Source organism: Fundulus heteroclitus, chromosome 18 (assembly GCF_011125445.2).
Source record: "Fundulus heteroclitus isolate FHET01 chromosome 18, MU-UCD_Fhet_4.1, whole genome shotgun sequence".
Lineage (NCBI taxonomy): Eukaryota > Metazoa > Chordata > Actinopteri > Cyprinodontiformes > Fundulidae > Fundulus > Fundulus heteroclitus.
Window position 1 is genome coordinate 32010106 of NC_046378.1, and position 14288 is coordinate 32024393.

At 41.7% G+C, this 14288-nt stretch overlaps 1 protein-coding gene across 1 annotated transcript in view; it reads right to left on the reverse strand.

Moving 5' to 3' along the window:
* LOC105937994 (protocadherin-16) overlaps positions 1-14288 on the reverse strand; it is a 117174-nt gene that overhangs the window by 23242 nt on the left and 79644 nt on the right. Inside the window, exons 3-10 of the mRNA XM_012879584.3 lie at positions 11404-11592; positions 8988-9219; positions 8652-8888; positions 7497-8525; positions 6436-6623; positions 6239-6335; positions 2865-3022; positions 924-1773 (exon numbers count right to left, since the gene is read on the reverse strand). Coding sequence (XP_012735038.2) covers positions 924-1773; positions 2865-3022; positions 6239-6335; positions 6436-6623; positions 7497-8525; positions 8652-8888; positions 8988-9219; positions 11404-11592 — 2980 coding nt within the window. The remainder of the gene's footprint in view (positions 1-923; positions 1774-2864; positions 3023-6238; positions 6336-6435; positions 6624-7496; positions 8526-8651; positions 8889-8987; positions 9220-11403; positions 11593-14288) is intronic.

Genomic DNA, 14288 nt, shown 5'->3' on the forward strand with positions numbered 1-14288 from the left:
ATTGGGTCATCACTGGGAGGTGAGTGTGAATAATCCTACTAACAGGATTATGATCCAAAGCATAGAGCCAAATAAACAACAACATATTTCTCGGGACACAAAATCAACCTAATTCTATGGTCATTTCAGTCTTTAGGCCTAAATCCAATGGAAAACATGCGAATTGAACTGAAGGTAAGATAACTTTAAAAACAATACTGGCTTTTTGATATTATAAAAAGATTGTGCACAGTGGAATGTGAAGAAAGATACCTCTCTCTGTATGCACTAACAAACAGTGGTGGCACAACATATAACAGTCAGGATGCAAACAATTGTGTCCCTGGTGATAAAAAAAAATATTATTCTGCTGATGTGGTAAAATTTCTTTTCCCCTAAATAAATAAACTCAAATTCAAGATCTGGATTGTTCCACGTTTTTTTTAAGCTTATGTTTACACATAACAATTTTTAATTTCTTTTAAGGCTTTTTATCTTTCCTTGAGGCATTCCTAAGAAGAAAAAACACTTTAGATTGCATATTATTACACCCTGGAAAAGAAAACCTTTTATAACAAAATCATTTAAAACTGACAGTGACAATTGAAAGGCAGGGATTATAGTTTTAGCTTTTATGGAAAACTAAAACTCTTGTTATCTAGCTTCAATAACTTAAAGGCGACTAGCGTAAATTCCAGGATTTTTGCAGACGTCTGCCCCCTCTGGTGACAAGTTGAAATGACACCAGTGTTGTGCATGTGCCTGGCAGAAGAGGAAAGGTGTCTGCCACTGCAACTGCACAGGTCTTTTGTTTAGAGACATAATGTCTACTGAGGTAGGACGCTATAAGTATTGAAGTTAGTCCGTGTTTTCTCGTTAAAAAACAAAACAAAACAATATTTTACTTTAACACTTTAACATTATGCGGCTTAAACTAAACATACCTGTGTTGGGGTTCAGGTTGAATGTCCCTCCGGTGTTGCCTGAACGGATTCTGTAAGTCACTCTACCGTTCTCCCCTTGATCGTCATCTCTGGTCATGAGAAAAAGCACCACAAAGCCCACCGGCTGGTCCTCCATGACGCTGACGGCCGTTGGCGATATGAACACCGGCGGATTGTCATTCTCGTCGGTTACATAGATCCTCGCCGTGACAGAAGCCCAGCGTCTCTGGCTGGCATTGAGGGCCGAATCTGTTGCCTTGACGACCAGCATCATCGTGGACGTGACCTCGTGGTCTAGCTTGTGACCCAAAGAGAGAATCCCGGTGACAGGGTCAAGCATCAAAAGGCCAGGGGTGTTTGGCCACTGGTGAATAATGGAGTAGAGCAGTTCACTGTTAGGCCCACTGCCGTCCTTATCTGTAGCCTGGAAAGTGTAGACAGAAGAGCCGGCCTCCATGTTCTCAGAGATGACGATTGTGATGGGGTCCTCGGCGAACTCAGGGGAATGGTCATTGCTGTCTTCTATGTCAATGTCCAAGTTGACAAGTGTGCTTCTAGGAGGGACCTGCGAGAAGTCGTCCACTTCAATTCTCAGGCTGTACCGTGTGTCTCGTTCGTAGTCCAGGGGACGAGCCAGGTACACATCCCCAGTTAGGCGATCCACAACAAAAGTCCCATCCTGATCTGTCCCCCCGATTACCGTGTAGGTCACCTTGCCCTCTTCGGTGGTTCTGTGGTCATGGAGGTGAACTGAGCCAATGATAGAGCCAGGACTGGCCTCCTCCTCCACAGAGTTAAATAATATGGAGTGGGAACTCGTCTTAGCGGCTTCACTGTTTTTGCTGATGACCTGCAATCGAGAAAAACCAAAGTATACATGGAAATGCAAAGAAATAATAGATTAATAGATGCTTCATTTATGTATATTCATTGCCAAGCAGCAGCAGATTGTACCTCTCTCCTCTCACTTGCACTGAATGTGCTCAATAGGAGTAAATGAATCCACTCACAAGAGCTCTCTTATAGATAAAAGAGCTGCAACTATTAATCATTTTCAATATGACACTTGCATTACTGCCAGGAAAAATAATAGATGATAAAAGTAACACAACCAACAGAAGAAACAGTTCAAGGATTTGCTCTATACTTTTTACCATGGGTGTTTATTCCTTTTTTAGACATTGCACGAAAAGAGCACATGTTTAACTACATAAATAATTATAATAATAAATCACTGAAATTCGATGTTAGATAGAGGAGTAGTGCTATCCAAAGAAATAATTGTAGATTTAAAAAAAATAAGAAATCAAAAGAATTATTATAGGAAAATGTTATAAATGCATCAGCAGGCAAGGAAAAACAAGGCAACGTTTGACTGAATTAACTAATAATCATGACTTTCATGTTTTTTTAAATAATATTTGAAAAGAAAGAAAAACTGAAGTTGTATTTGATGGATATGCCAGTTCTATTTTCCAGGAACCCATAAATTGTAGTTCCTTCCAGAACTCTTTTGTGTCCATTCCTGTTCCGTATTATATACTACCTTTATATACTTTCAGTGCCATGTTTTATGTCAAGTGTAAGTAAAGCTCTGCAACTTTTCGTAAAAAAGGGCTACTGTACCAAAAAAGTGTTTAAGTCATTGGGTATGACCTTGATCTGAGCATTCTACAGCTGGTCCTCATCATAAGCCAGCTGGGAGTATTTAATTTAAACCCACTTTTCCATTTCAGATTGAAATTTCCCTTTAGAAAATTCGCAAGAGGAGGAAAGGGAGGAGGGTGGGAGGCGACCTTGTCAAAAGTGAGGCTGATATGTCGGCAGCTAGTCTGAGAGGCCCGGAGACATGGATCCTCTCAGCCCTGCGTCCATTCTTTGATATAAAATAGGTGTGTAGTGAGAGTGTTTGCGCTGGCAGCGCTCCAGTCGGATCCTGACCTGAATTGTGAGGGAGCAGGAGGCGCTGCGCGGGGGTAGTCCTCTGTCAGTGGCTGTCGCTGTCAGCGCGTATTCGGCCCGTTCTGAGTGGCTAAGAGGGGATGATGAGTGCAGCTCGCCAGTGATTGCGTTCAAAGAGAAACGCTCAGCCCTTGGACCTTGGAGAGACACAAAGTTTTAACATTTCAACAGGAGATGAAAGATGTAGAAAGGTAAAATATAATAACCTGAAGCCAACCATTTATAATTTTGAGCATGAATATGACAAATTATGATGGCCAAAGTCTCCTTTGTTTTACTCCATCTACTTGCAGACACAAATAGAAGAAAATTCACTTAAACATTTATGCATACATGTGACTGACTTGTGTGGGAGTGATAACAATTTGTCGTTTATTTTTCATATACAGTCATATTCAAGAAATTAGAATAAAAAGTTAATTTATTTCAGTAACTAATTTGTGAAATACATAAAGATTCATTACTAGCGTTTTCAATCCCTTTATTTCTGTTGATTACAATGATTTCCAGCCAACATGTAATAAAAACAACATAGAAATTCACAATATTACATCAGAGCAATAGAAACAGAACATTTTAATACAGAAATGTTGGCTTAATGAAAAGTTTGCTCAATACCTGCTTAAAGTTTTGTTCATTCAAAAGGTACTTTTTGAAATCAGAATGCATATTCTACTTTATTGAATATGACTGTATCTGCATTTTATGGTTTTAAGACTTTCCAGCAAATAAATGCTTAGATTACTTAATGTTGCTAAACATTAGCATATTCTTTGTACCTTCCATTTAGATCTCGGATGACTGTGGCTCAGGGAGAAGAGTAGTTGTCTTGCTATCAAAAAGCTATAGGTTCAGTTTCAACTTCCTCCTGCCAAATGTCTACATGTCCCTTGGCAAGGCACTTAACTCCAACTTGCTTTCTGATCTAAGAGTGGTTATGTGAATAAGGCTCTATGGAATAGCAGTCGTCGGTAAGACTAAAAAAAGCGCTATATTTAGTCGATGTCATGTTCTGGTTTGGCTGACTGAATGGTTCCCTCACATTCCTCCTGCTATCAGAATATCTGCTGCACCTGTGTGCCTCATCCTGCAGAAGTGCAATTAGTTTCACCTGCTCTACTGCCTTTATATACTGAAGCTAGGCAGTCAGTCGGTGCCAGATTTTTGAAAGCCATTTGAGTGAGTAGATGTCCAGCATTCCTTGCCTGCCTTGTCCGTTCACTATCAAGTTCTCGTTTCTGGATTTCCTTCTCACCTTGCCCCTGTCGGACACCGCGTCAGCTTCTGTTGTTTTACGACAAAGACCTGGACTGTATCACGACCACAAAACCCTGACTAGCCCACGGATTTATCATCAGCTTCACAGTGTATGACCCAAGCCTGCCTCACGGACCCTTCTCCATGAAAACAAAACAAAAATGTGGGCTTGCTTTGCCCGGATATATTGCAAAATTTTTGTCTCATTTATGCAAGTATAATAAAAATAAAGACATAGAAGATTAAAGAAAATGATTTCTACTGGCTACTGTGAGCAACAGCTGTAATGAAGTATGAAAATGAAATAGAAGCACAGATAAAAGCATTGATTCTTTTTTCTTATTGCCTTCAGTATGAAACCAGTATAGTTTAAGTCATGTTTTGTTTCATTTCATTTGTTAAACATTTGTTTTAACACATCAGGCTTTTAACACGTTCTACAACCAGCTCCCTCTCTCAACAATCCAAGAAATTTAAGCAGCTGCATAGATGTTTCGGCTGTTATTTTATCACATTCCTCCTGCAAACATATAAAAAATGTGTTTGCTGGAGGAATGTGATGAAATAACATCACATTTTTTGATTCAAGAATATCCAATAATTTCCCACTGAGGACAAGCCAGGCCAGTGGTGGCTATCCAGTATTGGATTTATGTGTGCATTTTTAAAAATGAAAGTTTTATTTGTTTATCTACTTAATGTGTCTGTGCCTCGTTTTACCTTTTTATTTTGATTTGTCTTTGCATTTCTAAAGTGGTTCTTTAAAGGGGACATATGCAACATCCACTTTTTTAGCCCTCAAATACATTTTGTTGTGTACTCTCTAGTCTTGCAAGGTGATTGCAGATATCTTTATATACCGTTTGGCTCCTATTTATCCAGCCGTTCAGTTTTCTTTATCCTCTATTACATGCATGTGCAAATTCTCGGTTATCCGGGTCATCGCTACAGCAACCAGACTTTGGCTCAGTTTTTTCTGAAAACATTTCGACACCTCCTGAATAGGTTTGCTATCCTCTATCACGTTTTCTGAACAATTACGTCACAGTCTACTGCTAAACGCCCTTTAGACAGCCCTGCTGTTGTGTCTAAAATGCTTTATAAATAAAGTGATGAGGTAAAATGTTGCTTTGCAGTTGTCTTGCTGAGAAATGCAGGTAGTTCTCATGAAATCAATATTTCAAATATCTCATTGTACCTTTCTGCTTTAGTGAAAGTGTAAATAAGTTTTTCTAGGACCGCTGATGCAGAATCCATACTATCAGAGTCTGGCTGTAGAACCTCTTGCTAATAACAGTCTGGGCAGTCTTTTTTTTTTTTCTGACTGACTCAGAACACACACTCCATTTATTCTAAAAAGAAATCTGGTATACCGGTTCCTCTAACCAAGTCATTTTTCCAATGTGCGAATGTCAATCTAAGATTTGTTTGCTCGCTGAAAAGACGATGCCATCTTTAGATAAAGTCATCAACACAAGGCTGGTCCACAGCTCAGTAAAGTGAAAATGTAGATCACAACTGTGCATTGTAGTTTCCTAAACTTTCCCCATGCCCAGATGGCTACATCGACCACTGACACATGATGGTTCTTGATGTAGCGCCATTGGAGGGATCAGAGATGGTGCAGCTTAAGCTTCCCTCCCACCTTCTCCCAATGGAATTTGCCCAAATTCCTCCAGTATGCTCATCTTTGCCATCTTTTTTGGAAGAAACTTCTCACACATTTGTTGGCATACTTGAAATTCTCTTTTATCAGTTTTGTTTTCTCTCCAAAAGAAAACCCAAACAGTTGTATCCAGTTATAATAAGTCTCATTTGTTGAACTTATTTTTTTTTCTCTTTTTGTCTATTTCTTTTTTGCCATATTACTAAACTCAAAATTGGCACATTCCAATTTTTCTGATAATTTTAAATGTAAAAACAGAATCAAATGTATACTGCCTAATTAAATGTTGACATTAACACTCCTTAGGTTAGATCTGCAATAAAATAGATTTTTAATAACTTCACACAGTTCCCACATTATGTAAACGTATTTATTCAGACAGAAATAAGCACATAAATGATTGTTTAACTGTATTTTATGCATAATGTACCTGACAAGGAGTAGACTATTGTGCCATTCTCTCCTTCATCTGGGTCTTTGGCTTGCAGCGTTCCCAGCAGAGCACCAGCAACTTGACCTTCTTTCACCTATTGGTTAAAAGCAAAATACACCGACACAATGTTAGACACGAGCTATCGCTCTCACTTTTTATTTTGTCCATCTATGCCCCCGGCCTAATGACAGCACCTGTATGATGATGTTTTTGCCCGACTGACTGTGGATGAAAGCGGGGTCGTTGTCGTTGTCGTCGAGTATCGTAATGAAGACGGTGCCTGTCGCAGAGCGCGAGGGTGACCCTCCGTCTTGTACCACCACCATCAGCTGATAACTCGACTGTTGCTCTCTGTCAAGAGTCATTCTTGTACTGATTTCACCTGGGGAGGAAAAAGGGGGATGGATGAGAGGGAGTTTATGCAGAGAGACTAGCACACTGGAATAACGATGAGGGACTTAACAGTCAGCAGGCTTTTATCAATGACACTCAGGAGTAACAGACATAAACAGCGTGTGGATTTATGTATTCGCTTGCTTGCACACACACACACACACACGCATACACACACACACACACACACACACACGTCACATTTATAAGTGGATGAGGATTGGCAGATGCTGCAGAGGTGGATAACTAAGCCAGAGACTGATCACAAATCAGAGCATGAGTCTCTAACCAAAGAGCAAAAGGCTCGACGGGCCAATTAGAGCCCAGAAAGATCCTCCGTGCGGCTGTCACCATTATCTGATTTATTTATGACCATAATCAGGGGGGCAACTTCACTCTCTCATCTTTAAAACATTACACGGTTAGTTGACTAAACACTGTTTCTTTTTTTTTTTCTTCCAAAAGAATTTCCCAGCACTGAAAAAATGGTTCATTGGGTTCTTATACACTGGCTTTCAGAGTGATTGAAAAAATGCCCAGCCAGTTATTTCAGTTCAGTTTTAGATGTTGTGAGACATATACTGAAGCATATTTAGATTATTTGACTCTCCCACACAGGGGTGTCGATAGCAAATGCCCTAAGTAATCAAGATTACACTTAAAATTCTGTATTAGAACTAAATGCACGTTTTTTTCTAGTTCATACATCTTTTCCTTATCACTGACTAATTTTTGCATGATTACACAGATTCCAGTTTTATACATCCTGATAAAAATCCAAGCAATCCTCAGTGTGGTTTAAACAATCCACTAATTCACTGCAGACATTTTTATTTATTTATTTTTTTATTTTTTTACAAACCTGTGTGCGCGTTTATCTGGAAGTGACGGTCGGCATGAAGGAAGCGGTAACTGAGGCGTCCATTGGCGCCGCTGTCCCTGTCTGTGGCCAACACGTGACCAAAACCTGTTCCCGTGGGCAGATTCTCTCTCACAGCCATGAAAACTCTCTGCTGGGCGAGCCGCGGCGCATTGTCATTCTCATCCGTCACAGATATGCGCACCGTGGCGCTCCCCGTCTTCTTCAACCCTCCGTGGGTCACGGTGGCCAGCACTGTTAAGAGATACATGTCTTTCTGCTCCCTGTCCAGGGAGCTCTTCACAAACAGCCAGCCGCTGTCTGCAGCGATGCCGAATCCTGCGGCATCTCCATCGGGGCGAAGGTGATACATCAGCGGGCTCAGATGACCCGAGCCCGGGATCTCCCTGCTCATGGCCCTGACTTGCAGGAAGCGAGTGTTTATCGGCATTCCCTCTTTCAGTTCCACCCGGTAGGTGAGGGTATCAAACACAGGACCCTGCTCGTTCTCCGCCTGCACGTGAACCACGAGCATGAGGGTGGCGCTGAGCGGGGGCACGCCTCGATCTTTGGCAACCACCAGGAGGTCATAACGGGGGTTGGTCTCAAAGCAGAGCCTCCCGACCAATCGAATCTCTCCGGTGCTGCGCTCGATGCTGAAAATCCGCTGGGTTCCACTTGGGGACGAAAGATCGAAGCTGAGCTGTCCGTTGAGTCCCGAGTCCCTGTCCTCTGCTTGGATCCGATACACCACTGTGCCCATCTCTGTGTTTTCGGGCAGCAGAAGGGACTCTGAGGACGAGGGCAAAAAGACGGGGGGGTTATCGTTGACGTCTGCGACGGTGACGTGTACGCGGGTCTGGCCAAACGCAGGAGGGTTGCCGCTCCGGGCCTGCACTTCCAAATCTAGAACTGGCTGGGCTTCGTGATCCAGGGGCAGGCTGGTCCTTAAGGCTCCAGTGTCCGAATCCACAGTGAAGTAGCCCGCTGGGTCCCCAGAGCTTATTGTGTAAGTGATGCCCCTGGAATTGCCTGGAGTGAAAGAAAGACACCAAAACAAGAACAACGACTTACTTTCAAGTTCGGACTGATTAAGCCAGCGTCTAACGCTGCAGGAGTTGCTGATATCAGATAGGAGCCATCCTCCAGAATCCTCACCTGTCTTACTGCTGGCCTGGACGACGCCTACCTCCGTCCCACGCAGGGCGTCCTCTGACACAGTAAAGTGGTACTGGGTCTGTTCGAATACAGGTGGCGCCACCAGTCCTGCCACCACGCTAATGTTGACCCTTGCATTCTCTAAGGCCAAGAGACCACCGCCATCTTGAGCAGCGATAACCAGGGGGATAACAGAGTTGGCTTTCCCATAAACTGACCGAGACAGGGCGATAACACCTACAAAATGGTTAAAAAACAAAAAAAGATTCATTCACATGCTTGGGAAGCACAACTATACGTGGGCATGGACAGGGAAAGGCTTTTTTTTTTTTGTACCTGTGTCTTTGTTGAGAGTAAAATACGGGGAAGCTCCTCCAGGCACTGTTTTGTATGTAATTTTGCCGTTCTCGCCTGAGTCCGGGTCATACGCCACCACTCTGACAACAGAGGTGCCAGGGGCACTCTGCGTGCTCAGACTAACAGCATAACTGACTGGGTAGAAAGCGGGTCTGTTGTCATTAATGTCAACCAGGTCCACCTTCACGTAGGCTACTGAACTCAGTCCCCCCTGCGGAGGAAACAGAAAGACGCAATCGTTACACGTACAGCCAGTCTGACCTGAAAGCAGGATTCTGGTCAGACTGCATCAAAGGTTCTCTTAAGGAGTTCTGACCCTGTACGGCACAAAGCCTTATGGTACAGTACATGCTTCAAGTTATTTAACGTCATTCACTGATTTCCCTTCAAATATTTTATAACTAAACCTATTTTGATATTTAAAAACCCTGACTCAGATTTTTTTTGTTTTTTTCAGCGCTCAGATCAACATTGTGCAACTAATATTAGAGAAAAGAAAAAAGAAAAAAATATTTCATACGGAAATCATGGGGGAAAAGTTGGAGGCCAACAAAAGCATAATTTTGATAAATCATAAATCAATAAACTGAATAACAAAAACATTTACATACATGACTTGCTACAGGTTTAGGTTTGTATTTAGGTGTTGTCATTAATTGAATGTGAAAAATTGCTCTTGCTCTGTGTGACTTTTACTCTTTTTAAGAAAAAGAATAAGGTGACCTTACCAAGTATGGTCTCTATACTGGCTCATAAGGGTGAAAATATAAGCTTAGTGACATTCACATTAAAATAATTTCATTTTTAAAAGGTAACTAAACTAGTAAAATAGTAAGTATTAAAAAATAGACTAAATTCTTTAAAAAAAAATGACGAATCACCTAAATAGTATACATAAATTGCCTACTGGTAAGCACAAGATGCAACCAACATGCCGTACAAATAATTGCATCTTCAGGAAAAATAGTCATCAAGACGAATTAACGAAGCCGGACCGATGAGGTTTTAAAAACACCTTTGAGGTTTATTTCTGGCTTGCAGTAGCAGTTCCCACATAGAAAATATTTCAGCTCCACAGCTTGACTGACTGCAGCACGAGTCTCACAGGAGCTCATTCATGAATGTCATTATCATCTTCAATCTGACTGGATTCAACTTTATTGATGCAAACAGTTAGCACATCAGGCCGAGGCATCCAGATTTCATCCAACAACTGCGTTATGTTGCAGCTGCTCTACCGACGTCCTCGCAAGGTCAGCGAATCAGTATGAAGCTGTTCATCTTTACGTCCTTACTTCACATGTTGTGTTCTCAGGACCACACAGGAAACTCATCGGTAGGGAACCAACCCCTAACTTCTTTTCCTGCGTAAATAATCAGACTTTTTTGTCTAAATACGTGCGCAATGCAAGCTTGATGATGGTTTAGAGCAGGGGTTCCCAAAGTGGGGGGTCGCCAGACACCTCTTGGGGGTCATGACATGATTTCATTCTGATGGGCTAAAAAAGAAAATTGTAGTTCTTTATTTGTGAAGGCGATACCAAAGTAAAACTTTACAAGATTCTCAGCATTCCTCATTTCAACGCAAAGGGAAGGTTGCACTTCCCATCCACCAAAAGGGGGGTCACTAGTCTGTGACCCTTTTAATTTGGGGGCTCCCCCCCCCGCAGGACTAACTAATCTGGGCGTTTTACTAAATGAAGACTCCAAGATGGTTATCTACTACAGTTAAGACATTGACTGCTTATACGATTTTAACATAACTTCTTTTTAGGAAAACTATTCCTTTAAAGATGAAAATGAGGGGAGGGAAAAAAAGCATTAAAGCCAGTTAATGGTTCAATGTGTGGCGGAGCCTCTTAAATAAACAGATTTGTGAATGAACACAGATTAATGGCTTCCATTGGGAAAGAGAACAATCTCATGATCCGTGTTGGGTGAGTGTTCCCAAGGCACCTGAGTCTATTCCACTGGCTTTTTAGATGAAAAGAATACAATGCAGGCTTTTCATTTGGACCAGGTGACAAAACCGAGGGAGGTGGCAGTCCAGCTTGTTAAAGTATTACTCCCTGACAGCCGAGGTATTTCTCCATCTGATCGCTTTAACATACCAAAAGTCATTTTCCTACATTTTAAAGCTTTCCATCTTTTAAGTATTTTTTGGCAGCCAGCGAACAGGATGGTTGAGCAATTCTACCTACCATGGAGAGCTTTTCAGACTTTTTACTTTTTACTTGGCACTTGACTTTTTTTTTTTTTTGTTTTTTTGCATTGCCGGGTTCTGTCTTTGCTCGCCTGTCAGTAAAAATAAAAAGCATGGCTGCTATGTTTATAGGTTTTACAACGTGGCTTGCAGGATTCGTATTAAGCGCAATTTCAAAGGACGGTGGCTTACCCCGTCTACTGCTGTTACAGTAAAGTCGAAGCTGTCCGGCCCTTGGTCCCGGTCTAGAGCGGCGTTAGTGCAGATCTGGCCCGTCTCCTTGCCAATGGTAAACTGAGAGGGAACAGCGCTGTTGCTGCCAGAGCCGAGGGAGTAGGACACCGAGCCAAAGGAGCCGCCGTCCGCATCCGTCGCAGTCACCTACAGTAAGAAAAACACGTCAGCGGTTAAGGGCTGCAACTCTGCACGGTTAAAATTAGAACTAAAAGCGGCGACATGTTGAAAAATATTTTCATGTAGAGAGATGACGGTCAAAAAAAAACAGGAGCATGATACCAGGAGCCTTTGAAAGCATCTTTGGACCCACTCTCTGCTGTTTACCTAAGCCAAACAGGACTTTTGGCAGAAATTCACCCTGAGGAAAAAGAACATTTTTGGCAGAATGTGTGTTGACTTCTACGAGGCTCTCAGAGAAAGCTGCCAGCAGGAAAAAAAAACGCAGCCTGCTTCGTGAGAGCTGTCTGTCTGAAAGGGACGGTGACAGGGTTGGCACGGCAGTAATGAGTTACTCGACATTATGACCGGCGTTATTAACGCGGCACATCTACAGAGATGGGATGGCGGGTGCACCAAAGAGCAACTCGCAAACCGTCAGCCAGGAAGCGCATTTAATTGCTGCAGGATCTCCCAGGACAGCAAAAGGTAAACAGACCAATCAGATCAGGCCCCTGGGTATCGGTGGTGTAATTGTTAGCAAGTGTGGGCTCTAGATTACTTTAGGGGTAACCTCGCAAGTTGATTAGATTTTACCTTCCTTCCATGTTTTATAAATGGAGCTTTGGAGGAAAACATTAATGGGAAGAAGTGCTCGGGTGCTCTGGCTCTCAGTGGCACACTCATCAGGAGCGCTGCCAAGAAAAATAAGGCGACCTGTGCTTATCATCAAATGTTTACTTTTTTTTTTTCTTCTTTTTTTTTTTTTTAGTATTTAAGACGCCGTTGGAAGGGCCGTGAGTGGTTGGAAATCATTCATTCGAGGTGATGAGTTTGGCCGCAGTCAATGAGCCTCCATCTCTTTCCTGAGCAGATGGCAGACGGGGGGGCTCAGCAGAGAGCATGGCCCACACTCTCGACTGTAACTCCTAACAGAGGGTGAGTGGTGTGTAGGAGTGAGAGAGTTGTAAAGCTGGCAGCGACACAAGCCGAGGAGAAGAATAATAAACCACATGAGGAAAGAGGAAACCGAGCGCAACGTAAGAAGGCTACTCCATTTTTTAAGATGTAGAGAGGCTGCAGACGACTTCAATCTTTTATTATATTTTTGGGGGGAAGGGGCGGGGGGGGGGGCTGTGGGAGTTTGTTTGTGTATGTGGTGGGGAGGGCTTAATTATAACAACCCCACATGGAGGAGCGTTTAAGTATTAATGGCTAAATTGTGATGAAATAAACAAGCCAAAAGTTAGACAACCTATTTTTTTTCGTCAGAAAATGTTTGTCCTTTTTCATGGGAGACATAACAGTGACTGCTGCGCAATTAAACGTGTGTTAAATAAAAACAAATGTGAGTATTTTCTGAATGAATTTTTAAGGATAGCTCCTTCACCTTTGTTTCTAAGCATTTCACTTAGTTCTTTCCTTATATCTACAACATTTAAGGGTAAAGAAAAGGAATTCAGCCTCAAACATCTATAGATCACCATCGGTAGACACAATTTCACTTTTTACCCACATTTCCTTTTTACATTTTTCAGATGGAAGCCAAACAAATTAAGCAGTATAAAACAAGAACTTATTAGTAAAATTACTTTTATTTGAAGCCCTTTTGTCTTGTTCTAGTTTTTTCGTTTCACATCGAGGACAATTTTGAACATAAACGTTTAGGTAATACATAGAGACCCAGTTCATACTTCAGAGATCCCTACCATCTGTTCTGTTACAAGCAAGTGACAGGGAGTGATCACACAGGTCAAAAATGAAGGATCCAGTAACGTCATTGTTTTTGTCAGTAAGCAATAGTGGAGGTAATTTGCTTTATAATTGAAAAAGCTAAAAATGATATTTTCCTTTAGTGCTGTGTGAAAGAAACAAATGTCATATGAATCACTTAATAACTTTTGAAGTACATTGTACAAGCACAAGTACATTTCCTGAAGCAGTCATTCGGGGGTTCTGTTGAGGCTCAAAGATCAGTTCTCCTAATTAGAGTTTCTAAGCAGATATTAATGTCATCAAACTGAAACACTGAGAATCTGTCTGTCTAGGAGATAATCTGCCAACTACCCTTTCGAAAGCACACAGGGGGCCGTGAGCAAATTAAAATAAGAATTACAGTTCCTCATACCACAAAGTATCAATCCTGAGAGATGAGAGCAAGTTGAAAATTAGCCTCTGGCATTAAGACATTTACAGGGGATGTGATACAAAAGCTGAGGATGAGAACGTCTAAACAGATGAAACAGGAAAAGGATAATGTGGAGTTTGCAAGAAATATCCAAATGAGGATTTCATGCTTAAAAATACATCTAACAATGCTTATATTGTCAATAGTCTAGGCTAAAATTGGAATACATTTGGTTTAAATCTGAATATGCACTTTTAATTGGATTTAAAGATAGATCACTAATAAATTACCATAGAAAGGCAGCAACAAACTCTGGCATTGAAACACGGGAACCCTATAGTACAACACACCTGTCAAGGTGCAACAAACAAAGAGGCCCAGAGCTTTGAGGGCGTTCCGGACATTGTTGTTGTCATTGCTGTAGAATTGGCTGACTTCCTTGTTAACAGATGCTAATTCAACTCAGTTCCTCGTCTGCCTTAGAGATATTCTGCCAGTTCTGTGTCATCTCTGTGTTATGAAGGCAACCCAGTGCGGTAACTTCAAAGCTTCGGGA